Source organism: Strix aluco, chromosome 33, assembly GCF_031877795.1.
Source record: "Strix aluco isolate bStrAlu1 chromosome 33, bStrAlu1.hap1, whole genome shotgun sequence".
Classification (NCBI taxonomy): domain Eukaryota; kingdom Metazoa; phylum Chordata; class Aves; order Strigiformes; family Strigidae; genus Strix; species Strix aluco.
The window spans coordinates 2,574,434-2,588,742 of record NC_133963.1 but is presented as its reverse complement, the minus strand read 5'-3'; the positions used below and the strand labels follow the sequence as shown (position 1 = coordinate 2,588,742).

Below are 14,309 nucleotides of genomic sequence, written 5' to 3'. Positions count from 1 at the left end.
CCAATGTCACCCACGAGTGTCTGAGGGGGTCCAGCATCACCCACGGGTGCTCCAGTGTCACCCACGAGTGTCCCAATGGGTCCAGCATCACCCACGGGTGCTCCAATGTCACCCACGAGTGTCCCAGGGGGGTCCAGCATCACCCACGGGTGCTCCAGTGTCACCCACGAGTGTCCCAATGGGTCTAGCATCACCCACGGGTGCTCCAATGTCACCCACGAGTGTCCCAGGGGGGTCCAGCATCACCCAAGGGTGCTCCAATGTCACCCACGAGTGTCCCTGGGGGGTGCAGCATCACCCACGGGTGCTCCAATGTCACCCACGAGTGTCCCTGGGGGGTGCAGCATCACCCACGGGTGCTCCACTGTCACCCACGAGTGTCCCTGGGGGGTGCAGCATCACCCACGGGTGCTCCAATGTCACCCACGAGTGTCCCTGGGGGGTGCAGCATCACCCACGGGTGCTCCAATGTCACCCACGAGTGTCCCAGGGGGGTCCAGCATCACCCACGGGTGCTCCAGTGTCACCCACGAGTGTCCCTGGGGTGTCCAGCATCACCCACGGGTGCTCCAGTGTCACCCACGGGTGCCCCAGGGGGTCCAGCATCACCCCCGGTTCCTCAGTGTCACCCACGGGTGCCCCGACGTTCGAGCGTCTCTTCGCGCGTGGGGGGCGGGGCTGGAGGCAGCCGCACGTTGCCAAGGCGACGTGGGGGCGTGTCACGGCGGCGGGAGGGGGCGTGTCCAAGGCCCGGCCGGACACGCCCCCTCGGTCGCGCCGCGGTGACGTCACGGCGCGCGCGCGCGGCGCAGGATGGTGGCGGGCGCGTTCCCGCTGGCCAAGCTGCTGACGCTGGGCGCGCGGCAGCTGAGCCGCCCCCTGGCGGCCCGCATCAAGGCCGGAGCGCGCGCCAGCCCCTTCTTCCGCGCCTACATCTGCCTGCCGCCCGCCCAGCGTGAGTGAGGGCGGGGGCCCCGGGCCCGGCGGGGGGAAGGACACGGCGGGGAGGGGGCGGGAGGGCGGGCGGGGCTCGGGGCGGGGCAGCGGAGGGGGCGGGGAGGGGGGCGCACGCCCCGGGGCGGGTTGTGCCGGTGTCCCGTCCCCCCGCAGTGTATCACTGGGTGGAGATGCGCGCCAAGATGCGGCTGATGGGCTTCCGCGGCGCCGCCATCAAACCGCTGAACGAGGAAGCGGCGGCCGAGCTGGGAGCGGAGCTGCTGGGGGAAGCGATCGTGTTCGGCGTGGGAGGGCTCTGCCTCTACCTGGAGTACGCGCGGCAGGCGGGGCAGGCGCGGCGGCGGGAAGACGAGCAGGCGGCGGCGCTGCGGGAGCTGCGGGAGCGGCTGGAGCGGCTGCGGGAGGAGCTGGACGCCATGGCGGCGCGCCTGCCCCCGGGACACGCCCCCGGCGGCTCTAGCCCCGCCCCCAGCGCCGGAGGACACGCCCCCACCGGACCCGGCCATTAAAAGCGCCTTCGTGCTCTTCCCGCCGTTTCCTTTAGGGGCGGGGCTTGGTAGAGGAGAGCGGTGATAGGGTGCTGGGGGCGGGGCCCCGAGGTGAGGGGCGGGGCTTGCCCGCCGCGGGTGCGGGTGGGCGGGGCTTCGGATGGAGTGGCGGGGGGTGTGGCCTGGAGGCGGGGCTTCAGGTGGAGCCACACAGGGCAGGGCCTGGAGTGCAGGTGGGCCTTCAGGTGGGCTGCAACTAGGGGGTGGGACTAACGCTTGTGGGCGGGGCCTGGGGTGGGCAGGGCCTGTGCACTGCCTGAGGATTGGAGGAGAGCAGAGGGGCATGCTGAAGGGGCGTGGCCTGGCCTTTTAAGCTGGTGCTTGGGGCGGAGCCATATGTTGAGGGCATGGCTAGGACCATGGGGGAGGTCACAAGCTCAGAGGGTGGAGGGTGGAGCCAAGAGCTGGAGGCGGGGGCCTAACCCCTGGGGCTCAAGGGGTGGGGTCAGAATTGGGGGCGGGGCCACAACCCCAGGACTGGCCTGTGATTGGTGGGGAGCTGCCATGGGCGGGGCTTCTGCAGGGGGCGTGGCACATGCCATTAAAGCACAGCAAAGCCCCCACTGTCCCTCTCATTGGTGTGACTGGGAGGGGAAGACCTCGCCCCACGGGTGACACAGAGGAGGACACGGGTGTCACATACAAAACAACCACATTTATTCGTGGCAGGTGAGGGGCACACCCAACCTCCCCCTCAAAAAAAAAAAAAAACACAACCAAAAAATGCAAAAAAAAAAAAAAGGTGAAAAATCCAAAAGTGGCATAAAAAAGACCTTGGGAGGGGAAGAGGGGGCACCCCTCATTTGTCCCCCCCCCCAAGTATAAAAAAAAAGGGGTCCCCAAACTGGCAGTGAGAGGGGCACAGTGTGTGGGGGGGGCTGTTTTGGCCACCCCCCGGCCAGTAAGGCACAGCCTGGGGGGGTCCGGCCCAGAGGCCCCCCCTCCCAGGGCAGTGGGAGGGTGAAATGTGGGGGGTGAGGCTGAGGGGTGGGAAGGGGGGGGAGGAAGTAGGGGGGGACCACCCCCCATCCAGGCCCATGCTGGGGGGGGCTTGGGGGGGGTGTTAGGGCGTGCTTCGCTTTCGCAGCTCCGTGACGAATGCTGGGGGGGGAGAAATGCAGCGTCACGGGGGTGTGTCCCCCAATTACCTCTCCAGTTGCCCCCGTCCCCCCAATCCACTATTCCCCCCTCTTGTCCCGTGCCCCCCCCACCCTATGAGCCCCCCCCATGGCCCCCCACCTTCGATGATCTCCTCCTTCATCTTCTGCAGTTCCCTCCGCACCTCCTCCAGCAGCTCCTGGGGGGGGGGAGGGGGGTGCAGGGTGAGAAGATTTGGGGGACCCCCCATGACGTCCCACCCCAGACCACCCCCCCGACCCTGGTACCTGTTTGATTCGCTCCAGGTTGGGCTCATCAGTGGGGCCAGGGGGGTCGGCAGGGGCAGCTGGGGTGGCCGACTTCATCCTGGGGGGGGGGGGGGGGGGCACAGAAATACGTTGGGGACCTCCCTGGGTACCCCCCATCTTGGCATCTGTCCTCTCCATCCCAACAACTGCCCCCCAAATCCTGCTCCGGGGGTACTAGAGACCCCCCCCCACCCCCAACCCCCCCCCCCAGCCCCTGGAGCAGAACCCACCTGGGCAGGGTGGAGCTGGCCTTCTCCAGGGCCTCCGCACGGGCTCTGCGGGGACAGGGCCGCGGGTGAGGGGGGGCCCCGGCCCCCCAAAACCCCCCTCTCCTCCCCCCAGAAGAGCCCCCCCGCCCGCCGGACTACATTTCCCAGCATGCCGGTCATGGGGGCGCGCCGCGAGGCACGCTGGGAGTTGTAGTCCCCCGCCGCTCACCCGCGGACTGCCCCGGGGTCCTAGTGCCCGGTTCCGCCTCGTCCTGCGGGGGGGGTAGGCAGAGAGAGGGGGTGTCGGGGAGGGGCAAGTGGACACGGCGCGGGGGGGGGGGGGGGGGTCCAACAGGAGGACAGGGGGATTAACTGCCCTTGTGGTGGGGCAGGGGGAATGGGGGGGGCACACGGAGCGCCCCCCCAAAATGAAATGGGGGGGGGCACTCACGCTGGTGACGTCCTCGTCCCTCTTTAGCGCTGGCTTATCCCCCTGCAGGGTGGCTTTTCTCCTGGGGGGGGGCAGAGCGGGTGTCAGCGCGGGTACAGGGGTGCCCCCACTTTGGGGGGGGGGGTCTGCTGGGCAGAGTGGGGTACCCCCCCCCCCTCACCGTCGGGCCAGCATGGCACTCATCTCCTCCATCAACCCCCCCCCGGCCCCCCCCCGGGCACTCTCGCCCTTGGGGGGTGCAGGGGGGGCCCCCGCACCCGGTGCCTCATCCTGCCAGAAGAAGAAGGGTGATGCGGACCCCCCCCCGGTTACTGCCCCCCGCCCCCCCCAAATGTGCCCCTCCCCTCACCTTGCCGACTTTCCTGAGTTTAGCCCCCGCGATGGCAGCGGCAAAGCCAGAGCCCCCCCCGGCCCCCCCCCCGGGCAGCACCTGCCACCACCGGCAAGGGGGGGGCCGGCGGGACCCCCGTGGTTGGCGGGGGGCCGGGGGGTGGGGGGGGGCCCCGGGGGCGGTGGGGGGCCAGGAGGTAGGGGGGGGGCCTCCACTGGGCATGGCCTGAGTGCCTGGGGGGGAAAAGGGGTTTAGGGTGGGGTTCGGGGGGGGGGGGGAACGGGACGGGACACAGACCCCATCCCCAGTGTCAACAGAGGGAGGGGACCCCCCTGTCACCCACCTGCAGCTGCCACATGGCGCTCGGGCTCCTCCGGCACCTGCCTGGGGGGGAAGAGTCAGCACCCACAGCCCCCCCACAGCATGGGGGGCCCCCCAGCACCTACAGTCCCCCCCATGGGCATGGGGAGCACCCCAACATCATGGTGCCCCCCTCCAGCACCCCCCCCCAATTTGGGGGTCCCCACCTCTCCTGCTGCTCAGGCTCCTCCAGAGACGGACCATTGGGGTCCGGCCAGGACAGCGGGGTGCCTGGAATTGGTGGGGGGGGGGGGGGAGAGACAAAGCAAGGCTGTGGGTCAGGACCCCCAACAGTGCCCCCAATGACACACACATACCCCCCCACACCCCCCCCAGTACTCACCCTCCTCCAGGGCCCTCAGAGCCCGCAGGACTGCGGCAGCGAAGGGAGCGGCCTCATGGGGGGCCCCAAAACTGAGCCCCCAGACCCGCCGGGCCTCCCGCCACTGGTGGAACTGGGGGGTGGCCTGGCTGTAGCGCAGCCCCCGCCCCAGCGGGCAGTTCAGCACCACCTGCGGGGTCATGCAGGTGTTGGGGGGCAGCCCTGCACCCAGGGGGACCCCCTGCACCCAGGGGTGGCCCACAGAGTGGCCCCCCCCCATACCCATGGGTGCCCCACAAAGCATCCTCAAGCTTCGCATTGCCCCGTAGCCCCTACACAGCACCCATGGGTGCCCCATGCGCCCCCTATACCCAGTGTTGACCCACAGCCCCTCCTGCACCCATGGGTGCCCCAACCCCTCCCCCCCCGTACTCAGCATTGCTCTGTAGCTCCTTCAGCACCCACAGGGGCCCCACAGCCCCTCCTGCACCCATGGGTGCCCCATTCTCAGTGTTCCCCGATAACCCCCCACCCCCATGGGTGCAGTGTCACCCCATAACTCCCTGCACCCACGGGTGCCCTGTAGCCCCCCCATATCTTCAGCATTACCCCATAGCCCCCCCCACAGCCAGGGCTGCCCCATGCCCGCCCCCCGCACCTATGGGTGCCCCCCAGGCACCCTCACCTGCTGGTCGGGCTGCATTTTGCGCCCCACCAGGCGGAAGGCGTTGGCGCCGGGGTGGTGGTAGAGCTGGACGCAGCTGAGGGTCTGGGGACCCCCCCCCCGCTGCCACCCACTGTTTGTGGGTGTCATCGTAGAGCAGCACCACCGCCCGGGCACTGCACAGCACCGTCTCGCTGCGGGGTGTTGAGGGGGGGGACACACAAGTCTGGGTGGGCACCCCCCCAGCGTGGGCGTCTCTCCCCATGAGGTGGGACCCCCCCTGGCACGGACACCCCCCATGGGGTGGGACCCTCGAGGTACAGGAACCCCCCCCAGGCGTGGGACCCCCCCCAAAGCGGTGACCCCCTGAGTGTGGGGGCTGCTGGTGCGGGAATCTCGGGACCCCCAGGGTGTCAGACCCCCCAACTTGGGGACCCCCCCCCTCGGGTTTCTCAGGACCCCCAGGGTGACAGACCCCCCAACTTAGGGACCCTGGGTGTGGGGACCCCCCAACGCAGTCACCGCCTGGGTGGGGCACCCCCCACATGGGTAAGTCCTTGGGGGGAGACCCCCACAGTTGGGGGGGACCTCCAGGACCATGCACGGGGCACCCCCAATACGTGGGGCACCCATGGGCGCTGCCCCCCCTCCCCCAAGCACCCAAACCACAAGCGTACCCCAACACTTCCCCCCGCCCCCCCCTTTTTCCTTCCTCTTCTCCACAGGGGACCCGGGCGTCCGGGCCCTGCCCTTCCCCCACTTCCTTAGGGGGAGGGGGGAGGACCCAGGCGCCCGAGCGCTGCCCCTCCCCCGGCCCGGGCCGGGACATCCGGGTGGGGGGGGGGTGGGGGGGGGCACGCGGGGCCGTGTTTATGTAGGACCGACCGAAACCCCCGCCACGGGGAAACTGAGGCGGGGGGGACACGACCCACGGGCCCGGGTGTCCCCGCTGTCACACACACAGACACGCCCCCCGGGGGGTCCCATCCATCACCGGGGCGGCTCCTGCTGCTCCCAGTTCGTCCAGTGCCAGCTCCCAGTGCTTCCCGGTGCTCCCAGTACCAGTCCCCGGTGCCCACCAGTTCCCTCAGTGCTCCCAGTACCAGTCCCCGGTGCCCACCAGTTTCCCCAGTGCTCCCAGTACCAGTCCCCGGTGCCCACCAGTTCCCTCAGTGCTCCCAGTACCAGTCCCCGGTGCCCACCAGTTTCCCCAGTGCTCCCAGTACCAGTCCCCGGTGCCCACCAGTTTCCCCAGTTCCCCCCAGTACCAGTTCCCGGTGTTCCCCAGTTCCCTTAGTACCAGTTCCCGGTGTTCCCAGTTCCCCCAGTACCAGCTCCCAGTGCTTCCCGGTATTCCCCCCAGTGCTCCCAGTACCAGTTCTCAGTGTTTCCCCAGTTCCCCCAGTACCAGTTAGCAGCGTTCCCCAGTGCTCCCAACACCAGTTCTCGGTGCTCCCCAGTTTGCCCAGTGCCAGCTCCCAGTGCTTCCCGGTGTTCACCAGTGCTCCCAGTACAAGTTCCCGGTGCCCACCAGTTCCCCCAGTGCTCCCAGTACCAGTTCCCGGTGTTCCCCAGTTCCAGCTCCCAGTGCTTCCCGGTGCTCCCAGTACCCTCAGCGCTCCCAGTGTCCGTTCCCGGTACTCCCAGTGCCCGCTCCCGGTGCTCCCGGTGCCCCCAGCGCTCCCAGTGCCCGTTCCCTGTACTCCCGGTGCTCCCAGTGCCCCCAGTGCCCGCTCCCGGTGCTCCCGGTGCCCCCAGCGCTCCCAGTGCCCGCTCCCGGTGCTCCCAGTAGCTCCCAGTACCCCCCCGCCCCAGCCGCTCACCTCATGCTGGCAGCGGCGGTAACACGCTGGGGCCAGGCCGGGCCCTTCCGGTAGCGGCGGGGGTGGGAGGACCGGCCGGTCCCGGCCCGCGGCCCCGCCCCACCCCTCCCGTGAGGCCACGCCCCTCCCGGTAACGGCGGCGGGGAGCCTCCGCCTTCTTAAAAGGGCAACGAGTATGGGTGGGCCTCACCCAGCGGGTCGGGTGCCCAGTACCCCCCAGTACCCCCAGTACCCCCAGTACTCCCAGTGCCTCCCCCACTAGTGCCCACCCGGTGTCCCCAGTTACGGGGACTGGGGGCACTGGGAGGTACTGAAGAGGCTCTGAGAGGGTACTGGGAGCACTGGGAGGGTACTGGGGACTCTGGAAGGTATTAGGCGCTCTGGGAGGTTACTGGGGTGACTGGGAGGTACGGGGAGGCTCTGGAAGGGCCTCTGAGAGGGTATTGCGGGACTTTCACAGGTACTGGGCAGCACTGGGACATGCTGGGGGGGTCTTGAAGGTACTGGGAGGGCTCTGGGGGGTTCTGGGGACTCCAAGGGGTACTGAGGGGCTCCGGTGGCCGGTGCCAGTTCCCAGCGTCGGTGCTTGGTATCCGGTGCCCGGTGCCAGTTCCCGCTGCCAGTGCCCGGTACCCGGTGCCAGTGCCCGGTATCCGGTACCCGGTATCCGGTACCCAGTGCCCGGTGCCAGTGCCTGGTATCCGGTGCCAATGCCTGGTGTCAGCGCTCGATTCCCGGTTCCCGGCGCTCCGGTGCGGCCCCGCCCCGAGCCCCGCCCGCCGCCGCCCCGCCCCCGCCGCCGCCGCCGCCGCCGCCGCCGCCGCCCTTTGTCCGCCGCCGCGGGCCTCGCCATGGCGCCGCGGTGATGCGCGGTGGGGCCGGCCCGGGGGCAACGGGGCCGAGGGCAACCGGGAGCCCCATGCGGGGGCCGCCGCCATGGGGCAGGTCCTGGGCTTCGCCCACTGCAGTACGCACCGGCATCGGGAACCGGGAGGGGCGGCCGGCACCGGGAGGGGCCGGGGATGCGGGAACCGGGATGGGGGTTCCGGAGATGGGGCGCTGGGAGGGGATCGGGGATGGAGGCACCGGGGATGGGAGCGCCGGGGATGGCGGTACTGCAGATGGAGACACCGGGAACGGGTAACCGGGAGGGTCCGGGGACGGAGGTATCCGGGGCGGCGGCACCGGGAGGGGCCGAGGATGGAGGCACCGGGGATGGAGGGACCGAGGATGAAGGCACCGAGGATGGGCACTGGGAGGGGCCGGGGGCGAGGGAACCGGATAGAGGCACCGGGGATGGGAGAACCGGGGATGGAGGAACCGGGAGCGGCTGGGGATGGAGATACGGGGATGGGGACACTGGGAGGAGCCGGAGATGGGGGCACCGGGGATGGGGGCACCGGGGATGGGGTACTGGGAGGGGCTGGGGACGGAGGCATCGGGAGTGATTGCGGGTGGCGGCACCGGGGATGGGGGAACCGAGATGGAGGGACCGGGGATGGGAGCATCGGGAATTGGGGTACCGGGAGTGGCTGGAGATAGGGGGTACCCGGGATGGGGCCCCGGGAGGGGCCGGGGATAGAGGCACCGGGAGTACCGGGGCACAGGGACACCGGGGATGGGACATGGGGGCAGGGTGTGTCGGGGGGGGGGGGGGGCATAGGAACTGGGAAGGTTGGAGCAGGTTTAGGGGGCACCGTGCACTGAGGGGGACCCGAGTGCTGCGGGAGGGGGGCAATAGGGACACGGGGGGCTCCCACCCCCCCCACCCCCTCTGCCCCCCTCCAGAAGAGGCTCCATCCACGGCCTCCACCACGCCGGACTCCACAGAGGGTGAGCGGGGCCGAGCCCCCCCATTTTGGGGTACAACTCTGGGGTGAGGTGCCCCCACCCCCCCTGATCCCCCCAAATTCCCCTCCCCCCCAAGGTGGCAACGAGGAGTCGGACTTCCCCGAGCTGCAGGCGGCACCGGAGCCCCCAGAGGAGGAAGAGGAGGATGAGGATGAAGACGGGGCAACGACGGCGGGGGGGGGATCCCGGGGATCCCCCGGGAACTCACCTTCTCCTACATCGCTTTTAGAGGGGAGGGTCCCCCCAACGAGCCGGGACCCCGCTGTCGCCGAGACTCCCGTCGGGGACGCCCCCCCCGGTTGAGCTCGGGGCCCCTCGGGGGGTCCCCCCCGGGGGCCGGACCCCCGCTTTTGCAGCCAGGGCCCCCCTCAAGCGTCTGGAGGGGCCCCCAGCCCCTCCCGAGGGGCAGCTGGAGGTGGGGGGGGCCCTGCCAGAGTTGGGGGACCCTGAGACTGAGGACACCCTGATGAGCCTGGGTATGGGGGGCAATCAGGGTGATGGAGGCCCCTGGGGGGGGGTAGTTCGGAGTGATGGGAGCTCCTGGGGGGGCAGCTTGGGGCAATGGGGGTTCTGGGACACCCTGACGGGGGGGCGCTGGGGGTCATGGGGGGTCCCGGGGGATGCTCGGGACAATGAGGGGTCCCAAGGGGAGCTTGGGGATATGAAGGGTCCTGGGGCACCCCGGGGGGGGGTGTGTGGGGGCGAAGGGGCGGTCGTGGAGGGGTCCCGAGAGGGTCTCAGAGCAATGGGGGTTCCCGGGGGGGGGCGGGGCTCGGGACCATGGGGGTCCCGGGTCACTGTCTCGGTCACCCCCCACCCGACTCCCCTGCCTCCCCTTTTCCCGCAGCAGCAGCGCCCGTGGGGGCCCCCCCGGCCGCGCTCCACCCCCCCCCCGCAGGAGGGGTCCCGCGGCCGCTCCCCCCCGCGCCCCCCCCGGATCCCCCCTTAATCCCGGAGCCGCCCCGGCCCCCCCCGACCAATCAGAGAATCCGCCGGGAGCTGATGTCCTGGGTGAGCGGCCAATCAGGGCCTCGGGGCACTGCGGGGGGGGGGGGGGGGGGAGTTCACGGCGGGCGGGGGGGGGACACCCAGGAGTCCGGTTGCAGGGTGGACCCAGGCGCCCGGGCGGGATTGGTGGCTAAAAATAGGGGTGACCCCGCCAAAGTCGTGTGTTCCCCCACCCCGCACCCAGCAGCACCCGCGGGAGCCATGGAGGGCCAAGGTGGGTGCGGGGGGCTCCCATAGAGGCGGGGGGGGGGGGACACCCCGGGGGGGTGAGGTGGGTGTTCCCCTTCCCCGCACCTGGGGCTGTCATTCGGGGTGGGGACAGCTGGGTTCTGGGGGGGACACACTAACGGAGGCCATGGGGAGCTGGGAGCACCCGGGGGGCTCTGGAGAGGATACTGGGAGACACTGGGAAGCACTGGGGGGGCTCTGGGGGACACGAGGGGATACTGGGGGGGACACTGAGGAGCACTGGAGGAGGCACTGGGACGCACTGGGGAGCGTTGGAGGGACACTGGGAGCACCGGGGGTGCTCGGGTGGGGGCACTGGGAGGCACTGGGAGGTACTGGAGGGAGACTGTGAGCACTCTAAGGGCCCTGTGGGGCTCGAGGGGATACAGGGGGGCACGGGGGGGCACTGGAGGAGGCACTGGGGAGCATTTGGGCCCACCGGGAGCACTAGAGGGGCTCTGGAAGAGGCACTGGCGGGGGGCTCCAGAGGGGCTACTGGGAGCACTGGGAGCCCTGGACGCAGCGCGGTGTCCCCGCAGTGTGGGAGCTGCTGTACTGGCGGGCGCCGGGTCGGTCGGCGCTGGCGCTGGTGGGGGTGCTGGGCACCCTGGGGTGCCTGGCGCGGTTCAGCGCCGTCAGCGTGGGCGCCTACGGAGCGCTGGCCGTGCTGGGGGTCACCCTGCCCCTGCGCCTGCACCGCGCTGCCCTGCGGGCCCTGCGCCGGCACCCGCCCGAGCACCCTTGTCGGTGAGTGTCACCTCGGGGACCCTGGCGGGGTCATCGGTGTCACCCTCCCAGGGCCACCATCCCACTGTCTGTCACCAGCCCCACGGTGTCGGGTGGCACTGCCCTCCCAAGGGGGCCTGGGCTGGGTCAGTCCCTGTGGGGTGGCCCTGCCATCCCTGTCCCCTCACCCTGGGTGGCCCGGTTGTCCCTGTCCCCGTGGTGTGGGGTAGCCCTGCCATCCCTGTCCCCTTGCCCTGAGTGGCCCTGATGTCCCTGTCCCCATGGTATGGGGTGTCCCTACCATCCCATGGGGTGGCCCTGCCATCCTTGTCCCCTCGCCCTAGGTGGCCCTGCCATTCCTGTCCCCTTTCCCATGGGGTGGCTCTGCCATCCCTGTCCCCTTGCCCTGGGTGGCCCTGATGGCCCTGTCCCCATGGTATGGGGTGTCCCTGCCATCCCCATCCCCATGACACAGGGTGTCCCTGCGGTCCCCATCCCCACCCCACGGGCTGTCCCTGCCATCCCTGTCCTCGTCCCCACAGCTATCCCTGCGGTCCCCATCGCCACCCCATGTGTGTCCCTGTCCCCGTTGCAGGGTGCAGCCAGAGGGGTCTGTGGGGCTGAGCCCTGAGGAGCAGCAGCGCTGGGCCCGGCGCCTGGCCCGGCACCTTGTCGCTGCCACCCGCACCCTCACCCGCCTCTTTCTTGTCCACAGCCTCCCTGAGTCCCTCAAGGTGACCGTCACCCCGCATGGGGGGGTGGCAGGGGCACTGGGGACATGGGGGACATGGCGGGTATGGGGACACGGGGGGCACTGGGGGCATGAGGGACATGGGGTGTATGGGGACATGGGGGACACCTGGGGCATGGGGGATAGGGGGGACGGGGGGGTATGGGGGACACTGGGGTCATGGGGGATATGGGGGAGGGTGGGGGTACAGGGGACATGGGGGACACCTGGGGCATGGGGGACATGGGGGACAGTGGGGGTACAGGGGACATGGGGGACAGTGGGGGGATATGGGGGACCGTGGGGGTATGGGGGACATGGAGGACACCTGGGGCATGGGGGACATGGGGGGCAGTGGGGGTATGGGGGACACCTGGGGCATGGGGGACATGGGGGACACCTGGGGAATGGGGGTACAGGGGCCACTGAGGGACAGGGGCACACGGGGTACTGGGGACGTGGGGCATGAGGACGCTGGTGGCAGGGGGGACACTGGGGCCAGTGACAGTGACACTGGGCTCTGGCCGCAGTTCGCCTTCTTGTTCTACCTGCTGACCTACGTGGGGGCTGTCTGCAACGGGCTGACGCTGCTGGGAGCGGGTATGGCACCGGGACGGCTGGGGACAGGGGTGGGGACAGGGATGGCACGGGGACAGGACAGGGACAGGGGATGGGGGCAGGGCATTGGCGTGGGAGACAAAGGACAGGGGATGGGGATATGACATGGGGACAGGGACATGGAATGGGGACAGGGGATGGGGACAGGGCATTGGTGTGGGAGACAGAGGACAGGGGATGGCGATGTGACATGGGGACAGGGACATGGGATGGGGGACAGGGGATGGGGGACAGGGGACATGGACAGGGCATGGGGACAGGGACATGGGATAGGGGACAGGGGATGGGGAACAGGGGATAAGGACAGGGCATGGGGACACATGGGATAGGGAACAGGGGATGGGGGACAGAGGACAGGGGATGTGACATGGGGACAGGGACATGGGATGGGGGACAGGGGATGTGACATGGGGACAGGGACATGGGATGGGGGACAGGACAGGGACAGGGCATGGGGACAGGGACATGGGATAGGGGACAGGGGATGTGACATGGGGACAGGGACATGGGATGGGGACAGGGGATGTGACATGGGGACAGGGACATGGGATGGGGGACAGGGGATGGGGGACAGGACAGGGACAGGGCATGGGGACAGGGACATGGGATAGGGGACAGGGGATGTAACATGGGGACAGGGACATGGGATGGGGGACAGGGGATGGGGGACAGGACAGGGACAGGGCATGGGGATAGAGCACAGGGGATGGGGACAGGGGACTGCATGAGCTCTGGGGACAGGCAGAGGGACACTGGCCAGCATGGGGACAGGGGACAGGGTGTGGATACAGCTGGGGGACAAGGGGCCAAGTGTAGGGGACACACGTAGTCCCTGGGGGTAGGGGGAGGGCACAGGGATGGGGACAGCATGGGGATGGGGGACACCATGGGGACAGGGGACAGAGCATGGGGACAACCTGGGGACAGGGGTTTGGGGGGACAGGGGTATGGCACATGGACAGGGGACAGAGGAGACGTGGGGACAGGATGGGGACAACCTGGGGACAGGGGTTTGGGGGGACAGGATATGGCACGTGGATGGGGGACAGGAGGGGACGTGGGGACAGGACGGGGACCCGGCATGACGTGACACTCCCTGTCCAGGCGTCATCTGTGCGTTCACCTTCCCCGTGCTATACCGGCACCACCAGGTACGGGGACATGGGGACACGGGGACACGCGGGGGCTGGAGAGGGTTGAGAGGGGTCCCCACCCCCCTGCGCCCCTCCCATGTCCCCACCCCCCCCCCCATTGTCCCCGATGTCCCCAGGCCCAGATCGACCAGTACGTGAGTCTGGTGCGGAACCACCTGAGTCACCTCCGAGCCAGGTGAGGGCACCCCCCCTCCCCCCCCAACCCCCCCCGCACCCCAACCCCCCCAGAGGTGCCCTCAGGGGGTTTTGGGGTGCCCCGTCCCCCCCCAACTCCCCTCTGCCCTCAGGATCCAGGCCAAGCTCCCAAGTGCCAAAGTGAAGCCGCAGTGACCCCCCCCTCCGTCCCCTCCCCTCGGTGACAGCTGGGGGGGGTGGGGGTGGTTGGGGTCCCCCCACATCCCTCCCGCCCTGCGGGGGGGGGTGGGGGTGGCGGTGTCACTCGGGGGTGGCGGGGGTCATGTGTCCCCCCCCTGTGTCCTTTCTCCTCCCTGCGTGGGGGGGTCACACTTTAATAAAAACTCTTGTGACAGTCGGGCTTGATTGGGGATGTGGGTACGGGGGGGGACACGCAGGGGGACACGCAGGGGGACGCAGGGGGGACACAGATAGACATAAGGGCCACGGGGGCCGTGGGGACACGCCCGGTGTCCCCCCGCCCCCGGGTGTTTCAGCCCCCCCGCGGCCGGGTTGCGCTGTCCTGGCTCAGCAGCCGGGGAATGGGGGAGCCCGGACGCCCGGGGGGGGTGTGGGGGGGGGGGGGGTGTGGGTGTGGGTGTGTGTCCCCGGGACGTCCCGTGTCCCCGCGCGTCCCCTCCCGCCCCGCGAAACGCGCGGGAACCCCGCGGCGCAGACCACGCCCCCTCCGGCCTGGCCACGCCCCCCGTTGCCAAGGGCACGGCGGTTGCCGCGCGACGTAAACAAAG

At 70.0% G+C, this 14,309-nt stretch overlaps 4 protein-coding genes across 4 annotated transcripts; 3 read left to right on the top strand and 1 right to left on the bottom strand.

Moving 5' to 3' along the window:
- The first annotated feature begins 778 nt into the window (after positions 1-778).
- OPA3 (outer mitochondrial membrane lipid metabolism regulator OPA3) lies at positions 779-1,482 on the top strand. Its single transcript, XM_074810146.1, has 2 exons — positions 779-955; positions 1,111-1,482. The coding sequence occupies exons 1-2, from the start codon at positions 814-816 to the stop codon at positions 1,464-1,466; spliced, it is 498 nt and encodes a 165-aa protein (XP_074666247.1). The 5' UTR covers positions 779-813; the 3' UTR covers positions 1,467-1,482.
- A 658-nt stretch (positions 1,483-2,140) lies between these two features.
- On the bottom strand, positions 2,141-5,530 carry VASP (vasodilator stimulated phosphoprotein). The gene is given in 15 exon segments (XM_074809995.1): positions 2,141-2,606; positions 2,745-2,802; positions 2,891-3,057; positions 3,142-3,186; positions 3,350-3,392; positions 3,572-3,632; positions 3,732-3,841; positions 3,921-3,992; positions 3,994-4,027; positions 4,030-4,135; positions 4,246-4,286; positions 4,430-4,493; positions 4,606-4,774; positions 5,270-5,368; positions 5,370-5,530. Coding segments are annotated over 15 exon segments (1,251 nt in total). The 5' UTR covers positions 5,514-5,530; the 3' UTR covers positions 2,141-2,568.
- Positions 5,531-5,627: 97 nt separating this feature from the next.
- LOC141917048 (uncharacterized) lies at positions 5,628-7,050 on the top strand. Its single transcript, XM_074810105.1, has 2 exons — positions 5,628-6,512; positions 6,546-7,050. Exons 1-2 carry the CDS (start codon positions 5,847-5,849, stop codon positions 7,038-7,040), a joined length of 1,161 nt encoding a protein of 386 aa, XP_074666206.1. The 5' UTR covers positions 5,628-5,846; the 3' UTR covers positions 7,041-7,050.
- An 834-nt stretch (positions 7,051-7,884) lies between these two features.
- RTN2 (reticulon 2) lies at positions 7,885-13,915 on the top strand. The gene is given in 12 exon segments (XM_074809993.1): positions 7,885-8,038; positions 8,860-8,904; positions 8,999-9,040; positions 9,043-9,112; positions 9,115-9,388; positions 9,770-9,933; positions 10,698-10,905; positions 11,480-11,618; positions 12,145-12,214; positions 13,337-13,383; positions 13,503-13,561; positions 13,674-13,915. Coding segments are annotated over 12 exon segments (1,263 nt in total). The 5' UTR covers positions 7,885-7,936; the 3' UTR covers positions 13,717-13,915.
- Positions 13,916-14,309: the final 394 nt, after the last annotated feature.